The following is a 22423-nucleotide window of genomic DNA, read 5'->3' on the forward strand; positions in this document are numbered from 1 at the left end:
GATCGGTGGACCCTTACAGACTAAAGGAATATAAATAATCAAGGAACGGACACATTCGGACTTAACAAGCGCTTCAAAGTTAACATGAGTCAGCACTCCCCCCCCCCCTTTCCTCTCTTGTACCCACACAGGTTACACCGGTAAATCTAGAAGAATTAGACTTTGTGTCTTGTTGTTTCCGTTAAATTAACAGTGGTATTGTGGAGAATCTAACCGATCTAACGATTACAGGTGCTCCGATCAGGATTTTTTGGGCCGATCACCAATTGCTGAAAGCAGTATCAGCCGATACCGATCTCCGGGTCTATTTGGAGCCTTTTATTTATCATGTAGCATTATACAGTATATTTATTTAATTGGTCCTAAAAACAATGTATTAAGTGTTAAAGTTAACAGATGATAAAGTATCATGAAATGACAACTGTTTATGTTATTGCTAGTAAACATGGGCAACAAATTCCACTCAATCTGTGTAAGAGACTTAAACCATAGCAGCCTTTGCCTGGTTACTGTGAACATCTTATAGCTTAACAAATATAGCTTTACTGCGGAATAACTACAAAAACAGAACAAACAGCATCTTTATAAATTTACTACAACCATAAAAACCATAAAAAAAAGGCTGTAGCCAGGGTTCTGGAAAGCTCAGGCAGGTTCTGTGGGCTTTAAGAGAGAGAGAGGAGCAGAGAGAGGGAGAAGGGCTACAGAGAGGAGTCAAAACTGCCTTCAGTGAGATTTGAAAGCAAGGAAAATTTAAATAAATAAAAATAGGCTACAATGTAAATTCCATATTATACAGTCAATTGTTATTACATAGGCTACTATATTCATTATAATTTTCTATGGTTTGTAGGCTATAGGCCTTATATCATTTCAGTGGATTGTTTTCATTTTTTATCCTTGTGCAAGAAGCACAGTCTACATATCTTACATGCTGCCACCGACTTTACCAGAGGGAGAGTAGCAAACAAGGTTTTTATTTGATTTCATAAAGGTTAAAAATACGGGAGATTTACAGTGAAACATTTAACGGGTGGATACCGGGTGAGAACAGAAAATTACGAAAATGATATATATAAATATGTGAATCTCGGGGAAACGGGAGAGTTGACATGAGGAGTAGAGAGAGGAGTGTGGTAATGTGAGGCTACATCCACACTGCTACGTTTTTAAAACAGTTTTATAACGAAAACGATCTTCTCCGTCCACAGCAGCGTTTCAGCTGCGTATCAGAGTTGATCTCTGTTTATATTAAAACGACTGAAAACACATCTAGTGGCCGTTCAGGTAGCTACACTGGGCATGCGCGTGCCAGTGTAAACATGAAGCACATGGTCTACTCTGCTGTAGCAGACGATTTAGCGAAAGAAGAAATTAATACAGACCAAGAACCACACCAGATTTGTTTCTTTTTTTTTTTTTTTGCATTGACCGACAACGAAGTGGAACTGTTACTGAAAGACGGCGGCTGAAAACAGACTGGGAGTTGTCGCAAAGTAAATACAGCGACATGCACAGTAGGCTAGGCTAACGGTTAAGGGTTATTTACAAAGTACTTATATTTTAATAAAAATACCAAAACTAAAACTCCTTAAAGCAGCGTGTTTTTGCTTTGAATGACAGATAAGACCGACTCACAAAGCCAAATATGAGTGTGTGTCATCGTTTTATAAAGTCCTCTGTTTTGTCAGCTGATTGAGTGGCGCCGCTCTTTGCATCAGGAAACTGACACTGAAGGATCAGTCTCTCTCTCTGCCTGATGCGCTGTGTCTATTAAACTCAGGTTGCGGGTGGCGTGTGAGTGAGATGAGCACAGACAGCGGCAGTTTCACATGATCGCTCCTGCGTGTTGCTGCACTTGTCTGATAACTCTAATTATAAATGATTATGTGGGCACATTAATCCCTTCTTGTCTGAGAAGGACTTTGGTGCAAGCTAGCTTTGAAAACAGCGCAGTGAAACATTTTAGCTGCCGTTGAAAATTTGTCTGGTGAATACTGCATCATCTGATCGGCATTTCAGCAACCACCGATCAAACTAGTTAAAGCCATTATCGGCCGATTATGATCGTTACCCGATCGATCGGAGCACCCTTACTAACGATGTTCAGCAGGTCCATATTGACATATTGATCATACGTTTAAAGATTAATTTTTGTATTAACGATCTAAGCAGCTTAGAAGCAGCTATAAAGGAGGTAGGCGGCTATTTGGGACTCGGCTATTAATTGAAGTTTTACGTTATCTAACAATTATTGTAAAGCAGTCACTGGCAACTGGTGTGTAATACATTTAACTGAAAATAGAAAACGTAATTTGCTCCATATAAACAGAGCCCCCCCCCCTGACGGGCCCTTTGATTTCCGCTATACCGAAAACACAAATGAAATAGCGGAATTTGATAATATAAATGGAACTGTACAACACGTAATATCATGGAATCTGCCAAAATGTGGATGCAATTTATGAAAATATTGGGGGTTTCCCTAGCGTTATAAGCGTTTTCTTCACAGAGGGCTTCACTGAGGGCGGGGCTCAGCGCACTGCACACACACCATTATATCAAAGTCAGCACGCTAGCAAAAAAGCTCACAACTCCAACAACCTCTTAAAAGCAACCACATCGGCAGATGCCAGAGACTTCATGGCTGTGTGGGTAGTGTCAGTTATTCTGCAGGAAAAACTTAAACCTTAACCTCTTTAAATGCGATTGTGGCATCTTTTCACCTCATTGATAAATGAATAATAAATAGCTCCTCTGTTTCAGTAAGTCATCAGTATATTACTAGAATAGCATCATCATTTAATAAGGAATCCTTTAATAAGTAATCAAAATACCTGGCCTATACTCTGCTGTGCATTATTGCTCCGCTGGTAGTATCCCCCTTCAGAATGTTTGGAAACCAACAACAGGCAGAAATCTCACAACAAACCCACACACTTCAGCACCTCTGATCAGAGCAAGGTTGCAGCTCAGTTTTTAGATGTTTGTATTGCAAAACTCTACCAGCTACATTACCACTACGTCACAAGCTGGCTGCAACTCACAGCACGAGCAAGTTCACATGATTACTATCATGTCGTACGCCGGTGTTGCATCAGCAGGGCAGAGTTGATTCACTCCGTGAGTGACGTTATCAGTTATAAATTAGTTTTTCGCTGAGTGAGAAAATTGATTTTTGGCGTGACCGCATGTGAAATGTATCAACTGAGTTTCACAAGACAACATTTAACCTGACGAGATTCGTCACGTTTTAATCTCTTGGCACAAGATCTCATCACACCCATACTATTTAATAGCTGATGCTACGGGCAAGCTGCCCTCCACGTGTCCACGAGAACGGTCTTCTACTACATACTAAAGATTTGACATTTGAGATTTGGCAAGCCTACAATAACTTTTGCATTTTTTGCCTGGACTTGCCTCGTAGCAGCCTTGGGTGATTAGGTCTTATAACAACAACAACAACAGAGAAGACAGCTGTACTTGAAGGAATCTTTCATTTTAAGTGACTGCTGTGACGCAATACTCTACACTAGTGAATACACAAACTACCTTAAAGGGAAACTGCCGATTTTCAGCCAGCTTGGTATCATTACAATGTGGGTAGTATGTGCAAATGAACAATGGTTACCTTCATTCCATGTTGTCTGCACCCAGAGCTCCCATCCAGCGGACTTTTGCCAGCTCTAGGGCTGTTGTACAACATACGTTTTTTATGAGGCTTGTTCCAAGCCTAGCTTAGCAAATACACTACCCTAGTTTGTTACCCAGCGGCGGCAGTGATGCAGACTACAACTAGAATTTCTCATATGATTGCCTTTTCCATGCAAACTGTATCTTAAACTATTATGGCAAATGGTTTCAGGTGGATCTCTCTGTATTTTGATACAAAGGAACTGAGGAAAAATACTAAATCTGGATTATTATACAAATGTTATTCATAGCACTTGATATATTACTGTTGGCTTGCCGTTTTATTTCTTCTCCTGCTCAGACACGTGATCAACTGTACTGAATCTGTGCATAAAAACTGTCAATACTAACTGGCTAAGACTGTAATGGATTTTGTCCATTGTGATTCCACCAGTGGGACGATCAGCTTAGTTTTACTGCACGGCTACAGTACATTGCTTTAAGCCACATCAGCATTCATGGTTCAGCCATTTGTAGTCTTTTGCTAAGCAGTTCCTTAACATTCATCAGCCAAAGGTCAGCTCAACAATAGTCATCATTGACTAACCAACAACAACAATGCTTAAGCTAAAGGCCTTCAAGTAGAGATGGTAAACACACATCCTTGATATTTTGGGCCAGCTAAGCAACAAAATGTAGACGGACTGGTGAGGACAATGTATGTTGTAATAGCATATTTAACACTTACTAGCACCAGTAAAGCCAGGGGCTGCTGTTGCTTGCATAGCCTCCCTTCTATAATCCCTGTCTTTGGGGAAACTGTTGACAACCGCAGTCTTTGTTGCCTCTTTTTGCCTCTGTTCTCTGTGAAACACAAACAGATATTAGCCATGTATCCAACTTTTATGTGACACCGACTAAAATTAAGTGTGTACAATCAAGTGTTTTGGGTAAAGGGATTATAGCTACCTCTCCAGCCATTCTTTAGGCTTCTCCCACTGGGACACCTCTGTCCTGCAGTTGTAGTAGTATTTCTTTCCAGACGAGCTGATGTGCTCTGACCAGTCATCACCAGGTTCATAAGGCTGAGAAAAGGAGTAAATATTTAGGAACATGAGGCCAGCCAGACTGTCTGTGTCTGTGTGCGTGTGTTGAGGGAATCTGATGCAAGAACTTGTAATGTAATCTGAAATGCATGAGCGATATTGGGGATAGAAGATAGCTATAGCTGGCCTGTTTTCACAGAAGCTTCGAAGTGTGAGGGAAGGCTCATTTCACAGACAGCTCAAGATTGTTAAGGTAACCAAAGTCAGACAGTTCGCTATTTAAAAAAGGACATAGTATTCTGACTGGGGCACAGGTTGTGCTCATTTCTTGCATTCTGTCACCATTACACACTGATGTGATAAAATGCAGTGATATCACATCATATTGTTTCACTTTCATCGTGTTGTTTAAGTCAATATTGCATAGCAAATGACAAAGAATAAAAAATTTAACTTATTGAAGCCATAGCAAACAGAAATCACTTCAGAAATACAGTTTCACGGATCCTTCTCTATGGCAATACACAGATTATCAGCACACAGATAATGGAGTAACTACACATGCAACCATGCCATCATGAGCATTCATATTTCAGGGTTTCTGCAGGTTTCACCTAGTCAAATTTAAGACTTTTTAAGACCTTTTTATATCATATTGTATACGAAATGTAAGATCTATATTGCAACATCAAAAAAAAAAAAAAAAAACATACAAAGGAAATGCAGTCACAAAATTACTTGCAGAGTAAATACATGTATTCAAATTAGGGTTGGGTGAGGTCTACAAAATTGGCATTGGACGTTGTCAACAATGAAACACCGGGATGGACGATGACACTGATAAGCTACGTAATTAACAAGCTGGCATGCAGAGCACCTGCTGCCGTGAAAAGGATCACGGGTGGAAATCCAGAAAAAAACACATGTTCTGTGTCTTTATAAAACATAACTGCTGATGGAGAAACTCAGAGAGAGAGACTGAGAGAGGTGGGGAAAGACATTGTGTTTGCAATGAGAGTCCAGAGGTAAAGGTGTGTGAGTGAGTCCAAGGGGAAGAGAAGTCGATGCAGGTGCAAAGCAGGTACATTTACAAATAATAAAAATGATGTCCATTGGGATTCAAACTTGTTTTCACAGGGGGGTATAATGAAAACAATTAAGATGGTATTTTTGTTTTGGGGGTTTGGGGGTCATCCCCCAAGAAAATGTTTACATTTTCCAATAAAGAAATATGCAATTCCACATAATTTTGGAACACTGTTATTAACACATCTGTGAATGATAAGTAGGAAAATCTAGAGCAGATTTTAAATCAACTATACCCAAAAAGCTTAACTTGTTAAATAAGTCTACTGGGTTTGAATTATAACCATTTGGTCTGGGGAAAGTCATTTGGTTAGTTTTGATGCTCTCCACAATGATTTTACATTCATGGCGCAGCACCAAGCTGTTTTAAGCATCACCACCTTATAATGGCAGGAAAACACCGTTAATGTGACCTCAGAATCATTAGATTGTTCATGTTTGCCTTTTGTGTCTTAATTTACTGCTTTATACATTTGTAGAAATTAACATCAACAAAAATAGGCAACATGAGAACCACCTCCCTTCTGTATTAGAAGCATTTAATTTGTGCATCAAAATCCAAAAGAATAATGTCCTCATTAGCTTAAAAGCACTAGTTTACATCCCTAAGTTGCTTTATTGTTACCAACCTCACCTCCTCTGTGGTCACAACTGTCCTTTCTTTATAATTTAACTATCAAGATGTACAGTACAGGACAGAGCTGTAACCTGACAACTTAATACTGATCTTTTCCTCCGCTAACTTTCACCGCCACTTTGATGATGTTCGATGTTCTCTCTCTCACATTCGCTCATCCTTTGAAGAAGGAGAGGGACACAGCCATGCGTTCAGTGTTACCGCGTTGAAAATCTTTAATGATCGTGTGAAATTTTAGTAGTGGCGCTCATTCATTAAGAAGCGACAGTAGGCTTCAAATATGTTGCTAGAGACTAGTTTTAAAAAACCCTAAGCAAGGTTTCTTTCAGGCAAGGGTCACAGGTTGCACTTTCGCACAGCTGAAGAATAAATCTGTTTTCTAATCTGTGGTATAATCCGAAAGACACTCGCAGCAATGACAGCTGCATGTTGGTCTTTGTAGTCATAATACAGCGAATTCTATTTGGACTAGCGAAAGAAAGAACTACACCACGGGAGGAAAAAAACGCTTCTAAAGCGCTGCGGAAGCATTTTAGTGAGCAGTAGCGTTACATGGATGTTGGAAAATGAAGACCTGTTCAAAAATTATTTAAGACCTACAACACAAACTTCAGTGAGTTTAAGACTTTAAGGCCTTAAACTTTGAAATTTAAGACTAAAGTAGAGTATCCACCATTTTACAGCCGCTTCTTTCATAATGTAAGTCTATGGGAAAATGTCTGGTTTGGCCACTAGCTAAATTGGCTTAAAAGCACGGTGCACGGCGTGAGGGGTTGAAGGAAATGCGGTGCTACCAAGCCGACCAATCACACTTCTTGTGTTCTGCAATGCCGCGACATGTAGTTACATCTTTGGGTAAGTGCATGTCAGGCTACAGCGTAGAGTACAGCATAGGGCACGTGGCTATGCGTAGGCTACAGTGTACCTAGGGTGTAGATTCGACGGAGAAGTATAAACTGGCCTTAAAACTACATCACGGTTTGGTGGTGCAGTGCTTCACGTAAAGATTATATAGACCTTGTTTTTGTCTGTTTTAACATTAGCATTGTAATGTTGCCTTCTTTATCATTGACGAATCACATTGAATGAGGGTAAAAGGTGGTGTGTTTAATGTTTTTCCATCAAGAATACACAACAAAACCTAAAACGAGCAAACAATCCAGGCAGTTGTACTGGAAAAAGGTACGTTTAGGCCATCATCCATGCTATGGCAGAGGCAACACTTACTGTGTCTGAGGTCTTGCTGGGGTTAGAATGTGAGTTGGAGCTGTGAAGGGAACTGTGGTTGTGAGAATTTTCTTGTGGAGAATAACTGGTCCCTGCAACAAAACACAAGAAGAAGGAAAGACATCTTCAGTAACAGCAAATAATAATGTACCAAGTTCACAGAGACTGTGAAAAGCCTGACTGAGAAGTACAATAAAATGCCAACAGCAGCCACCTATCCTCACTGAAAGGAAAGAAAAAATGTGGTCAAATATTAAATGTTTTCAACTTGTAGATGTTTCCTCAGTTACAATGAATATTCCTATTGGTTAAAACAAAGTGTCAAGACAGCAAATAATGCTGTATGCACAATTTTGCAGAGTAAAAAAATGTTCTAATAGTGTGTGTTAGGGCTGGGCGATATGGACCAAAAAGTCATATCCTGGTACTGTTAGGCTGAATACCGATATAAAATTTACATCTGTATTTTTTGCTAACTGCTAAATTGTTTCTTATTTCGCCATTTTAATTATACTTGAATCGGCCCCCTTCAGCTCTCTTCCCACTTACAGACCTAACGTACTTCTGTTGCAAATACGTCAGCGTAACGCTTGAAGGTAACTGTATTTTTAGCAGTAGTATTATGCTAGCTTGCCAGTGTATTCTGGTTCATTACCTCGTATTCAAATTTTTTGGTTTGTAAATGTTGCATTATGGGACTTCTGTCCTAAAATTTCTGACAGTCATAATTTTTATGCTGTTTTGGGTCCCCAAAGCTCAAAATCCACATCTAAAATCTCTTGATTTTCACAATGAAATTCATGGCTTCCATTTTGGATTTTTTTAAAAGTGTGTTTCCATTTGTACGTGAGTTCCATGATAATGTACATTTGGCACCCTGTTTTAGAAGTGCTACAAAAGAGCATAGTGTTGCGGCATTACCATTTTCTCTTTTGTTTTGTTTTTTTAAATAAACAGAAATGTGCAGTGTCATATCACTAAGCTAAAACATAAAGATATATTTTAAGTCCACTGATGTAACAGCATTACCTACAACTGTTGCTACACTGGTTTGCATAACACAACACCCAAGTTAACAATCTCTGTCCAAGTACTAAGCTGCCTTCCTGATGATTCTGATCTAAACACGCCGCGAGACTGAACCTGCTTTTGCTTTACTATCTTCTCAGCTCTGCCCAACTACTATTAGATGCTACAAGTGTAAGCCCTTCAGGATATTTTGACATTTGCACAATTTGTGACAATTGTTCTGGTGGTTAATTATACATCGGTTAGGCAGACGACAGTAGGGAAGGCACTTGAAATAAAGGCCTCTAATGACAAGGTTTTCCTATATAGAGCACAATGAGAGGAATAATGCATTGAGCACCACTGTCCCTGCAAGTACGGCAATCAGCAGTCATACAGGATTAGCAGAATTCTGTGGCATGTCCATAGGTGTAAAATAAATGCCTCACTTTGTACAACTGTGGCATCTAACAGAGGATTCACTCTACTTTACTTGCAGATGTGCAATGAAAAACATAAAATGAAAGTTGCCTGGTATCACAACAAATACATTTTAGGTAATTTTGTTTTAATGCAAAAAACAAGATAACTGAATCAGATGAAAAAGAAACTGATTTGATTTTAACGCACTTTAAGCCAAACATGTCTGTCCCAAACTTTACTACAACACTCTGGGGCAAAACAGATTGACATCTCATTAAAAACAAAAGCTTTTTTCCCCAGGTAAATAACAATAATTCTCACATCTGTGCACTGATGGACACTCACTGGTCACTGAACTTCAATAACTTGTTCTCATTATCCAAACCATGTTTGGAACTCGGGATGAAACGGTATGAAAATTTCATATCACGATTATAGTGACAAAAATTATCACGGTTATCAGTATTATCACGGTATTGTAAAAATGTGCCAAAAAATATTAAAATGTACTGATACAAACACTGAAACCATTTCAACAAGTTTTATATTGAAAACTACAAATACAATTGCCATTTTGTTTGCATAAAAAATAAAACAGCAAATACCGTTTGTAAACATATGAAAATCATCTAAATGTGCATTATTAAGATTTTATATTTTATATTAAATAAGTAATATAATGACCCCGTGGACAATTACATGAAAACAAACAAGTCTTTAGATGACAGTGATAGTAACTGCAGTGAGACCCCAAAACTGACATACAGTGGGTACGGAAAGTATTCAGACCCCTTTAAATTTTTCACTCTTTGTTTCATTGCAGCCATTTTCCCAAAATCAAAAAAGTTCATTTTATTTCTCAGTAATGTACACTCAGCACCCCATCTTGACAGAAAAAAACAGAAATGTAGAAATTTTTGCAAATTTATTAAAAAAGAAAAACTGAAATATCACATGGTCATAAGTATTCAGACCCTTTGCCGTGACACTCATATTTAACTCAGGTGCTGTCTATTTCTTCTGATCATCCTTGAGATGGTTCTACACCTTCATTTGAGTCCAGCTGTGTTTGATTATACTGATTGGACTTGATTAGGAAAGCCACACACCTGTCTATATAAGACCTTACAGCTCACAGTGCATGTCAGAGCAAATGAGAATCATGAGGTCAAAGGAACTGCCTGAAGAGCTCAGAGACAGAATTGTGGCAAGGCACAGATCTGGCCAAGGTTACAAAAAAATTTCTGCTGCACTTAAGGTTCCTAAGAGCACAGTGGCCTCCATAATCCTCAAATGGAAGACGTTTGGGACGACCAGAACCCTTTCTAGAGCTGGCCGTCCGGCCAAACTGAGCTATCGGGGGAGAAGAGCCTTGGTGAGAGAGGTAAAGAAGAACCCAAAGGTCACTGTGGCTGAGCTCCAGAGATGCAGTTGGGAGATGGGAGAAAGTTGTAGTAAGTCAACCATCACTGCAGCAATCCACCAGTCGGGGCTTTATGGCAGAGTGGCCCGACGGAAGCCTCTCCTCAGTGCAAGACACATGAAAGCCCGCATGGAGTTTGCTAAAAAACACCTGAAGGACTCCAAGATGGTGATAAATAAGATCCTCTGGTCTGATGAGACCAAGATAGAACTTTTTGGCCTTAATTCTAAGCGGTATGTGTGGAGAAAACCAGGCACTGCTCATCACCTGTCCAATACAGTCTCAACAGTGAAGCATGGTGGTGGCAGCATCATGCTGTGGGGGTGTTTTTCAGCTGCAGGGACAGGACGACTGGTTGCAATCGAGGGAAAGATGAATGCGGCCAAGTACAGGGATATCCTGGACGAAAACCTTTTCCAGAGTGCTCTGGACCTCAGACTGGGCCGAAGGTTTACCTTCCAACAAGACAATGACCCTAAGCACACTGCTAAAATAACGAAGGAGTGGCTTCACAACAACTCCGTGGCTGTTCTTGAATGGCCCAGCCAGAGCCCTGACTTAAACCCAATTGAGCATCTCTGGAGAGACCTGAAAATGGCTGTCCACCAACATTTACCATCCAACCTGACAGAACTGGAGAGGATCTGCAAGGAGGAATGGCAGAGGATACCCAAATCCAGATGTGAAAAACTTGTTGCATCTTTCCCAAAACGACTCATGGCTGTATTAGATCAAAAGGGTGCTTCTGCTAAATACTGAGCAAAGGGTCTGAATACTTATGACCATGTGATATTTCAGTTTTTCTTTTTTAATAAATTTGCAAAAATTTCTACATTTCTGTTTTTTTCTGTCAAGATGGGGTGCTGAGTGTACATTACTGAGAAATAAAATGAACTTTTTTGATTTTGGGAAAATGGCTGCAATGAAACGAAGAGTGAAAAATTTAAAGGGGTCTGAATACTTTCCGTACCCACTGTAAATACAGAGGAGTCTGTGGCGTTTCTAGATGATGCTGGTTGGTTGACTAAACTGCGTAACGTGTTATCATGTGCAGTGGACGAATAGACTCTGCCGACACACGACGCACACAGCAACAGAACAAAGTGTAGCGTTTTTCCAATTGCAGCAACACTGAGAGCTTCAGTTTACACGCTGTTAGCAAGTCAGAGAGACAAAGCAAAGCTAAAAGTTACTCACCCTGCGTTCACTATAAAGGTTATTTTCTCATAAAAAACTAAAACACAACCGGACGTCAGAGACTGAAGAATCTCCGCAGCGTTGTCTTCCGCCGTGTTGTCATTGACCCAAACAAACCCATGTTGCATTCTGCGCGTAAGTCTGGGAGACGCTGGACAGTGTTTGCTGTGAGATTATAACAGCGCAGTTAACCGTACCCGGTTATCATGGTAATTTAAATGTGTACAGTAATAATAACCGTCGGGAATTTTACCATGGTTTACCGTTAAACCGGTAATCGTTTCATCCCTATTTGGAACAGCACATTCCAACATCTGGGCATTCAGGAGTGGTTACAGCCCAAAACAATGTTGCCTTGAGGTATGTTTCCAAACTTTGGTTCATCCGGTCACCTCGTTGTTACATTTAATCCTACTCACCTTTGGTATTTTCATCTGTTAGTTTAAACAGATGAAATTACACAGAGACCATTCATTTAACCCATGGTCCCAACACAGGGTATGTTAGGATGGCACATATATGGGTTGACAACCTACATACACCTGCACTTAATTACAGGTAATTAAATAAAAATAACCTGTCAGGAGTCAATTTATACATCAGGACATCCAGGCAGTTTGGAGGGACTGTTCAGTTATATAAAGCCTGATCCACTTCTTATATTTTGCTCTGTGTATGCCAGCAAAACTCTGCATTATACTCCACTGAAACACTGCAACCACAGTGTAGTAAGTGAGTGGCCTACAAGTGAACCACAGTGCACACAACACTAACAGCAGCCAGCAGTTTCAATTACTGATGCGTGTGTGCAAAAATAGCATCATTTAGACAAAAAAAACAAAACAAAACTTAATGCTTCTATTTCAGCAGGATTGTGTACGTGTACCGGACATATGAAGTGCTGCCGTTAGTGGAAAAATGCATTTGAACTTTGTTCAAAGAAAGGTTTCCCCATGGAAATTGGTTTTGGAAGGCGGTAAGCACTGCTCAAATTTCTGGAGATCCCAGTATAAAACTATTTAGTTGAAGTACAGTACATAAAATATTGATATTATATACATAAAGTTTGAACTGGAAGACACTTCTGAAATTGATGTGGTGCGATTAGCTAGGTCACTTCTTGAGAGAACAGTTGCCACTCCATTGGTCTTGTAGGACTACATAAACACACAGTACACTCGCAATTGCACGGTGTTGTTAAGCAATAGTGTGTCCTTTCACTCACAACCAATCTCTGGCTGGTTACAGACTTGGAACTTGACAGCAGCCAAAAGTCTCATTTTAGCCATTATGGAATTAACTTAATTAGCTACAGCTGATATTAATCTACTCTAGGTGAAGTTTGACATTTTAACCAGTCGAAGCAACAGTCAGGCCAGCTACAAATGAGATGCTTTCTATCTGAATGTTTACTACATTGCTCTTCACCAATACTAAAAGAGCAAGACGAGATCAATCATAAGAAATTCATTAGCATCTGACCTTGGAGAGCCTAGTATACCAACCAGTAAATGGATTAAAAATGGAACCAGCTATCTGGACTCACCCTATTAATGTGGTTACTAGATGACTCTGCATTTCAGCTGTGGTAGGAGGCCTCCACAATAAACCACTACGGGAAACGCTGAAATATATTTAAATTGCTTTACTAAAGGAATTATTCTGAACTACAAATTTTGATGATGGGGACATCCTTAGTTAGCAATTAGTGAGAATAGCTTTAAGTAATTAAGTATTACATAAATGTGGGCCTGTCATGATAATTACATTATTGACTTATAGTATGATATATGGACATGAGATTGATCATTTTTGCTGACCTCGATATTGCCCATTGTGTTTACATTTGTGTTTGTTTACGTAAGATTGAACGTTAAACCATTTCAGCCAGTCACCCAGCTCTCTCCTCTCTTCTGCTCTCTGTGTCTAAGCAGGGCTCAGGCAGCTCCTACACACACTCATAGCAGATAGCGACAGGTTAAGTTAACGTGTTACTCAAGGCGAATAGGTGTTTTTCCCTAAGACTGTCCAACTCCAGCCAGAAAGACTGTAACGCTGTAATGTAAGGCTGGATACCTTGCATGGCTCAGTCGTGTTCTGGCTGCGATGTGGCTGCCAGAGCTGATCACGCCCATTCTACACGCTTGTGATTCCACCAGATGCGCTGCAGCGAGTTTCAGAAGTGGCTCTCCGCTCCGTGGAGAAGCTGCATCAAGCAGCACAAAGCAGAGAATCCAGTGAATTTTCAAAATTAAACACCCTGTACAGACTCCCGATTGTGTATCAACACCACAATTAAAACAAATAAAACAAATAAAAAAACAAAACAAAAACATTTGCATAGCCTACTTAGCCACGGTAGAAGCACAAAAATCAAGGACAAATTACCAAATCAACAAAATCTGAGCAAGTCAGAAAAATCCGGCAGGCAAAATGTTCTGTTTCTGAAATGCCCCCGTGGGGTATGAAGCCCACAGTGGACAGAACAAAAACAGGTCGCAGAGAGCTGTGCCCGGTAGGAGATGCACAAAAAGGACAAATTAAAAACAAGTCAACACGTTGGGCAGGCAAAATTCTCTGCTCCTGATACGCTTCCAGTGGGATTTGAAGCTGCACAGAGGTGCAGGTTGTGTGTTTTTATGTCTGATTATTCTTAAGAATAAAAAATTCAGTTAATCTTTGAAAGGGTGTTATTTATTATGCTATTACATTACATTATATAAACCAATCACCCTTTCACAGCCCTTTGTGGCACAATGTCACCATTTTTTTGTAGCCAGAGCTGCTGCATCTTCCTGAAGAATACATGATTACATCTTCAACAGCAACTACACAGGTGGCATTTTGGCAATATTACCAGAGATGGTTAATAACAGACTACACATACCCCAGCCTGCAATTAAAAACAGTCATATGAAGGAAGCCAACAGCATATATAGACCTCTCACCTGCAGCTGAAATTACAACAGACCATTTAATGAGCTTACATGGTTTAACTGTCCTAAAAGCTTTTGATTCATCCTTTTTACACGGCACAGAACCCAGCTTGATAGAGGGAAAAAGAACTCTTATGCATGATGGTGGCGCATGACATCCATCAAAACACCCACTTGTTTTCTACAACAAATCCAGCACAGCGCACACTGGCAGCATCTTTACACGTCAGAACACGCCACTCTCCCAGCGCCAAAACATATCAACTTTCAAGGACAACAGAATATGCTCCTTGGACCAGCGTGGTGTTCTCGACGACTAGTACGGTCTGTATTAGGGCTGAACGATTTGGGGGGAGAAATGTAATTGTAATAATTTTTCTGCCAGATATCGTGATTATGATTCAATTTGCGATTATTATTTTTTTAAGTTCGATATTTAGTGCCAGTCTAATATTTGACGGAAGCCGCGACAAGCAGCACAGAGCAGATGAACCGGGCAGGAAGTCAGACACACAGGCAGAGAGAATCCAGTCAATTTTCAAAATAAAATACCCTGTGCAGACTCCTGGGGCCTGTACCACAAAGCAGGATTTGAGCTTATCCAGGTACCTTCGGGGTTAACCCTGGGTTTTCAGTACCACAATGGTGGTTCACTTCTTACCAGGGCAGATCACCATGGTAACTTACGCTGAACAGCTAACCTGCAGGTTATGCTCCAAATAAGAGATCAACTCTAAGAAAACGCCGCCTACTGACCAATCAGTTCTCTTGGAAAATGACATCATCATCTGTAGGAAATCCCACAGACTGTTTTATAGGCTGCTTTTATATTTGCTGTGGTGATACGGAGAAACTCTTGTAGGCTATAGCAATATCATCCTACAGAGACTGAACTGACTAAAAGCCTTAGGCTATTATACGGCCTACAGGTTTTTACAGTAAGCCTACTAACTGCGTTTCACATTTTGTATTTGCTCCCCAGTCCGCTTCACACAGTCTGTCACAGCTGTTAAAATAAATGGATTTAATTTTTCTTACCATATGTGAGGCTGAATATTATGAGGGATATTGAAATAAATTTTAATATGAACATAGGCTATGTATTTTAGGTTAGTAGCTTTCTTATAGGCCTACTACAGAGACTGGTCATGTTCTGCCCCACCTTTTGCGATGTGTATTTGAGTAGTTTTCAGTAGCCTAAACGTTGAAATTCAGTCTTTCAACCACTCTTTGAGCACTTTTCTGAAGTTAATTTAGAACAATGTTTGAAACACTTGATGATGATAAATAAATTAGCCTAAAACATAATTTTGAAGTGACAAGAACTTTTTTAAAGAGAGATCGAGTCTTTCAATGTGGAAACACCGACACACAGCCGAGCTGAAAGAATAAGGCTGATATTTTCATACAGCTCTTAAGAACACATCAAATCAACGCATTCTTATTATAGACTACGCCTCTTCACTCAGGCATTCACACTGTCTGCGATTTTCTGTCTCCCTGCATGTGTCAGCTGCGTTACTTATGCAGCATTCAGACCAAACGCAAATTTAATCCATGCAACGCCTTCCTCACAGGGGTTTTATTGCTGAGCGTTCACACACAATGCAATAACCACAACTCGCCAATACTACAGCTGTATGAACCCAAAGTAAACATTTTGCTGTGATTAAATAGCAATAAACGGATCAAACCGATGCCGAAATAACTACAATATGATGCAGATTTGTTAAACATATGAATTCATGCTTTGTCAGGTCTGTCAGCAGGACAACAACTTCTAAAATGTTTGTTTTCTGAATGGAGTTTGGATTGATCAGGGCTGTGTTATGCTAACTTGGTCACAGTAAAGTAAAATGATAGCTGGAATAAAGTTACAGACATGTTTTCTGAACTCACCAGGTAGTTCAACTTCCTCGCTTTCTTTTCTCACAGCAATGTCCAGTTTTGTTCGTTTTTTTATATAAATATGAATTAGTAGTCCAACAGAGCTCTGCCTGCCAAACCATGATAACAGTGGAACCGGATGTGCATGGAAGCTAGCGGCTAAGAAGCTCGTGTGAAGATAAATCAACGTTGTAATCCCAAAAACTAAAGTAAAAAGCTAATTTCATAAAAAGCATTTACTCCAAACGGCGTAGTTGTCAGAGCATAATCCAGTCCGACTACAGGTGTTGATTTGTCCAAAAGCTGGAGCTCCGCTCTGCCCGGCCCTCTCCACACAAAGCTCTGAAGCCGTCGGTGACGTACGGACAATCTCAACGCTGATAGGCTATCTCGACTCAGCGTCAAGCGACTTTCTCGCTTGAGTTGAAAATATTCAACTCCAATTCCTTCCTTCGCATCGCTGGCACTGCCCCCTTTGCAACGCTTCGCGCCGCCCAACAGGAAATCGCGTCTTTACATTGACTTTGACATTGCCTCACCGCCCAGAGCCAGATACCTAAAAGATATCCTGGGTGTATTGAACTCACTCCGTGGTAGAGGCCCCAGGTCACATATATAATAAATAATAATAAACAGTTAAAACAGACAAAAAAGAAACAATTCAACTATGTAGCCTACTCAACCACGGTAGAAGCACAAAAAGCAAGCACAACTGAACAAATTAACAAAATCTGAACACGTCAGCAAAATCAGACAGGCAAAATGCTCTTATCCTGAAATGCTCCATGTGGGATGTGTAGCCTGCACAGAGCGGAACAAAACGGGCTCACTGAGAGCTGTTATCTGTACTTAAAGCACACAAAATGACAAATAAACAACGCGTCAAAAACATAGCGCAGGCTAAATGCTCCGCTGCTGAAAGATCTCAGTGTGAGCTGACGCCGAACAAGACCGTGGCACAGCCGCTGCCTGTGTCTGTACGCCTGACGCCATGATCCCATGTTTTCCTCAAGTTTCATTTGTTGTTATAAAATGTACACACCCTGTGCCCACTCTGATTGGTGAGTAGGACCCATAGAAGCATGGTGCGTGTGATTGGCAAGCAGGTCATACAAGGATGAATACAGAATTAATTTTCAACTGCATTTCAAAGATTCATATGTGCTCATCTAAAGTACTAAAATGTTTCCAACAGTACTTTGGACAGAGCAACAATAAAAAATGTAAAAGAAAGAAAAGAAAAAAAAGTAGTATTTGAGACTACTTATAACTGGAATATGGAGGGAACATCACTTTCACTACCCAGTGAGTTTGTTTGCCACTGCTGACCACCATACCAACCAGCTCAGGACTAGAGTTGCATTTAACAAACCTATAGGAACCAAAGCTTTTGAAATGTCTTACCAAATATAATTTGGTGCAGCTGTCAACATTTGCAAGCAACTTAACTTATGAACAACAAAAAATTAAAAAGATTTGGTAAAAATCCGTATTCACATTTCAGCTGTGAAAACAGATTTTTTTATTTTTATTTTGAGTAGCAGCCTACAATGTTCACAAGCTAAAAATGAGGTGAACAGAAGTGATCAACTAAATAATTTGACGCTGCAATCTGTCAGAAATCCTCAATAAGCTCAATCAAATTTGACACATGGCTTATTTTGTTTTGGTATCCACTGACTCCTAAAAATAATTAGTTGGGTCTATAGCTGCAAAACACTCCGCTATGTTCACTAGCTAGTTGCTAACTGTTTGTCTGCTATTTCACGCTGGGAAGGTAGTGTACAGTAGGTATATTATTGATGGCTTCGTGAGAATAGCTGCCTGCTGCGGCTAGAAACAGGGCTAATGACAGTGGTAAGAGTAAACCAAAACAGTAAAGCTGTGGGCCAGAAAACAATGAGCTGGAAGATACAGAAACGTTCCACAGAGCTGAGAGGGACTGTTGAGTGGGGTGATAATTATCTGTGGGTTCATCACTACAAGCAACACCTTTAACATTACAGGTAGTCATTTGACCTATTGTACTTATAAACTACAAGCTGAAATATCTTAAATCAGTTCACGTGTGATACAGTTCAACTTTGAAATCAGGGTGTAAATTCTGGTAGATGATAGATCTTCGTTTAGGTTAACTGATAAAACATACTGAAACTGTCAGACTGAAAAAAAAGTCAGTCATCCAATGTGGTCTTTGTGTTTTTTGCAACCAACAATTATATCAATATTGTTTACATCTGTATTCTTCTTTTCTCCAGTCAAGTTGTAAATTATTTTTTTTTGTTCACACGTGTTATGTAAAACGACACTTGGTTGATTTGACAGTGAAACAACAACAACAAAAAAAATATATATATATTTCACCAGTTAACACTACTTGTATGACAACCACCTGACCTGCAATGTAATGACACACGAAGCCGATAGTAGAAAGATTGATGTTGTCTAGACCAAAAGGCACTCATTATGAGTAGCCAATAAGGGGTAGTCCATAACCTTAAACTAATAACAGAAGCCTGCTGAAATAATCAAAGCTCTTACTTTGGTACTGTTGCTTTTTAAAGCCTGTGTTAGTGTCTGAAGCCTTAGACGCCATTTCAATGCCAGAGATATCAAAATAAAATGCAACACAGTGTCTCTTAAAACCTGTACACAAATTATTTTTATTTATGTTCCTCAGGGTCATATTTTCAACTGTAGATCTACAATGTAACCCACCCCATTGGCAACATCTCTACCGGGCCTCTGTTAGCGAGGGAAACCCTGCAATACTATCCATAGTTACTAGACACACAGAACTGTGAGTGCGGCTGTTCAACATTAGTTCAAAAATGTTTCATTAATGTATCACTTTGAAAAACTAACTAAACAAAACATCATGTTATGCAAACTCCCCTCTAGCAACTCAACAGTATTCTCACATTTAACTAAGATTATACATTCCAATAATGCTTTCTCATACACTGCATGGACGGATCAAACTGACGGTCAATTGATAAACTTTTGAGAAAAAATAGAATATTTTGTTTCCTTATGTTTATGTTAGAAAAAAATACTGTATCTCCAACAAGATTAAAACCAGTCTAACTTTGACTTCCACTTTCCATCACTGAAAAAGCACTTTTCAAACATCGATAAAATATCCTTCTGACATACTGTCAGTGACCAGCTAATGTACACATTCAGGTATATAACCCCTACACAATGCAAAAAGACACAAATCCCCTCTCACAAGATAATTCCTTCAATACCTGGATGCTTGGGCTGTGTGTGTTTTTGGGACTTACTTTTCACTACACAGCATTAGTATCCAAACACATTCACAAAACATCTAAGGTTAGTAACAATTATTAAAACCACAATGGCTGTTAAACCAACTGCTGACAGCCGTGGTTTGTCCAACTGGTAAAAATAAAACGCTTCTTGATTTAATAGAAATTCAGTTGGTTGCTGCTCAAGTTCATCTGCGCATCTATTTTCTGTTTGGTCCAAACTACAACAGCTGGGATATCTACTACTTCATCATATAAACACGCATAAAGCAGACTTTACTTATGTCAGAGGGTAAATAAAAATAAGTTTCAGTGTTAAAGCTCTCAGTTTTAAAGGTAGCACATTAGTAGGAAAAGCAACCCCCTGTTTCTGGCTTACATGGCAGCATTACACCCTTTTGATTCTCAATAACAACTGTGTCTCACCTCCATCCCTGTCTCTGGCCCGGTGTGTGTGGACAGCCTTTGCTCTGCTGTGCCCTGTGCTGTCGACGTGTTTGTTATCAGGGCTGTCAGACCTCTTGAGCACTTTGCAGGGAGGAGTGACATCTGATGAGTCTCGCATCTTTTCATGTCGGTGGTCCCCTCCTGGATGGCTCTTGGACGAGTATTTGAGAGTCTGCAGACACAAATCCAACACCTCACTACAATCTAGTATCTTGTGTGTACAATTATTTCATCCTTTTGTCATCATCATGATGAGGTTTCTCAAACCAGTGTTAGCATCTTGTTCAACATCAAGTTTGGCTGCTCAACATACTACAAATACTTATGCATCCTTATTTTAAAATTTCTGGAATTAATTTGCAGGGCTAATCTCCATTCATGTAGCTATATTATTCATTATTTGAAAGCAGCAGCTTTGTCTCTGTTAGCTCTTTCGTTTGCAACATTACAAAGTAGCCGTATGCTAGAATGGCTGTTCAGTAGTTTCTCACTTGGTAACAATATATTTATATAACGTTATGCTGACACATTTATCATTTCTGATAATGACAAAGTAAACAGACAGTTTTAACAGACAAATTAGTGTTAGCCTTCGTTTGTGCTTATTAACAACATAATGAATTTAATTGTTAGTACATTAGTTTACAGTATATCTTTCGAGCAAGTTGATGTTTCGAGAGCTTAGCTAGCTATATCCTTAAAATGACAGATTGCGGTCAGGCCCTAATCGGACTGGCTAGCATGCAAGCTAACAGTAACAGGCTATCATTAGCTTTGAGCTTCAATAAAACTATCCCGTACATTTTACGAAACAGTTGAATTCGACGAATACATTGAGTATATGTTGTCTTTACTTGACAATATTTACATTTGGAAATATTTGCAGCGCCCAGAATGAAATTTCAAACCTAATCGTTTACTTTTTCACTTTATTTTCCGCACTGACTGGGGCCTGCTGTGCTCTTTAGAAGCCTGAACTAGAGTGTCCATTTTAATCTTATTTGCTGCTAGCAAGCTAGGGTTAGCTAACAAGTACCTGATAGGGCTGAGAATCTCTTCGGTCGCACCTGCAAATATAAAGAAAACAATTGTGAATATGAAGCTTGTAGTGTCAACGTTGAGTAATAGTTCAAAGTGCTGCAACAGCTGAACGTGCAAGTTTCCAAACACTTATTTTGGTTTCAATAAAAATGGCGGATTGTCAAAGCGTAGCTACGAGGAAAAGGAAAATCTGAATAAGTAACGTTAAAAAGATGTTTACCCATCGCCGAGTCTCGGTTGTTTCCTTGCATACATTACCATCAATGCCGTGTTAGTGTGTTTGGAGTGGGATGTGAAAGATTGATAACGGTACTATGTTTTCTTGTTGATTCAGCGACCCGAAATCGTCAATTATTTCAACCTAGCTAGTGGGTATTTCAATGCTATCGGCAGCACTGGTCGGAAGAGCGCCCTCACTCAGTCCATCTCCCACTCAGACACATACAGCCGAGTATCTATCTGCCGAGGAAACGTAGCAGTAGAGCTGCGCTCAGGGTTGCCAGATATTAGACATTCACCAGTATGCGAAGACCTGTCTAAGTCATTACTAGCACGAAAAATGTCAATCATGGTATGTCATTTAACAAACAAGAGGTGCTATTGTTTGTTGGTTTATATGTGCATATTCTTCTTTCATCAACTACTACTTACACTAAAATATTTGCACATTTCCTTAATACGCACTGTGTTTGTAACACAAATTTGGGAGGAATACAATTTCAAATCCCCAAGTACGTTCAGGTGTCAGGATTATGATTTTGTCAATGGCGCTCCCATGTAATTGAGTATTTCAGAAAACCCTATCAAATACGAATGCCAAATGTGGGTATTGTACATAGCTGGCAACCTTGACTGCAACCCCCATTCTCCACCTCCCCCTTCCGATGGCAACATCCGGGACACAGTGGCTGGAGTGGAATCAAGTCGTCTCAAAAACTTGTAGCCCTAACCCTTTCATTTTTGCTGTTGCGTTTGATAAAATATAATCTACAAATCTACAATAACAAAAACCCAACTATTATAATTATTATTATAAATTATTAAGGTAGTCAATTTGCAATCATGCAATAATGTTTTATAGGCCAATAAAGGCAAGCAGTGACTTGTTCGCTCCTGACATCTAGTGGTTATACATTGACATCGCAGGCAAGGTAAAT

The 22423-nt window shown here is 39.7% G+C and overlaps 1 protein-coding gene across 1 annotated transcript in view; it reads right to left on the reverse strand.

The window, feature by feature from the left end:
- The window catches only part of waca (WW domain containing adaptor with coiled-coil a), a 35749-nt gene extending 14036 nt beyond the window's left edge, over window positions 1-21713 (reverse strand). Inside the window, exons 1-6 of the mRNA XM_038723929.1 lie at window positions 21487-21713; window positions 21262-21292; window positions 20205-20397; window positions 7633-7724; window positions 4606-4721; window positions 4385-4500 (exon numbers count right to left, since the gene is read on the reverse strand). Coding sequence (XP_038579857.1) covers window positions 4385-4500; window positions 4606-4721; window positions 7633-7724; window positions 20205-20397; window positions 21262-21292; window positions 21487-21527 — 589 coding nt within the window. The 5' untranslated portion in view covers window positions 21528-21713. The remainder of the gene's footprint in view (window positions 1-4384; window positions 4501-4605; window positions 4722-7632; window positions 7725-20204; window positions 20398-21261; window positions 21293-21486) is intronic.
- Between the last annotated feature and the right edge of the window lie 710 nt (window positions 21714-22423).

The sequence above is a fragment of the Micropterus salmoides genome, unplaced genomic scaffold, assembly GCF_014851395.1.
Source record: "Micropterus salmoides isolate LMB-PRFRI ecotype aquatic unplaced genomic scaffold, ASM1485139v1 Ms_hic_scaffold_1, whole genome shotgun sequence".
In the NCBI taxonomy this organism is placed as follows: Eukaryota; Metazoa; Chordata; class Actinopteri; order Centrarchiformes; family Centrarchidae; genus Micropterus; species Micropterus salmoides.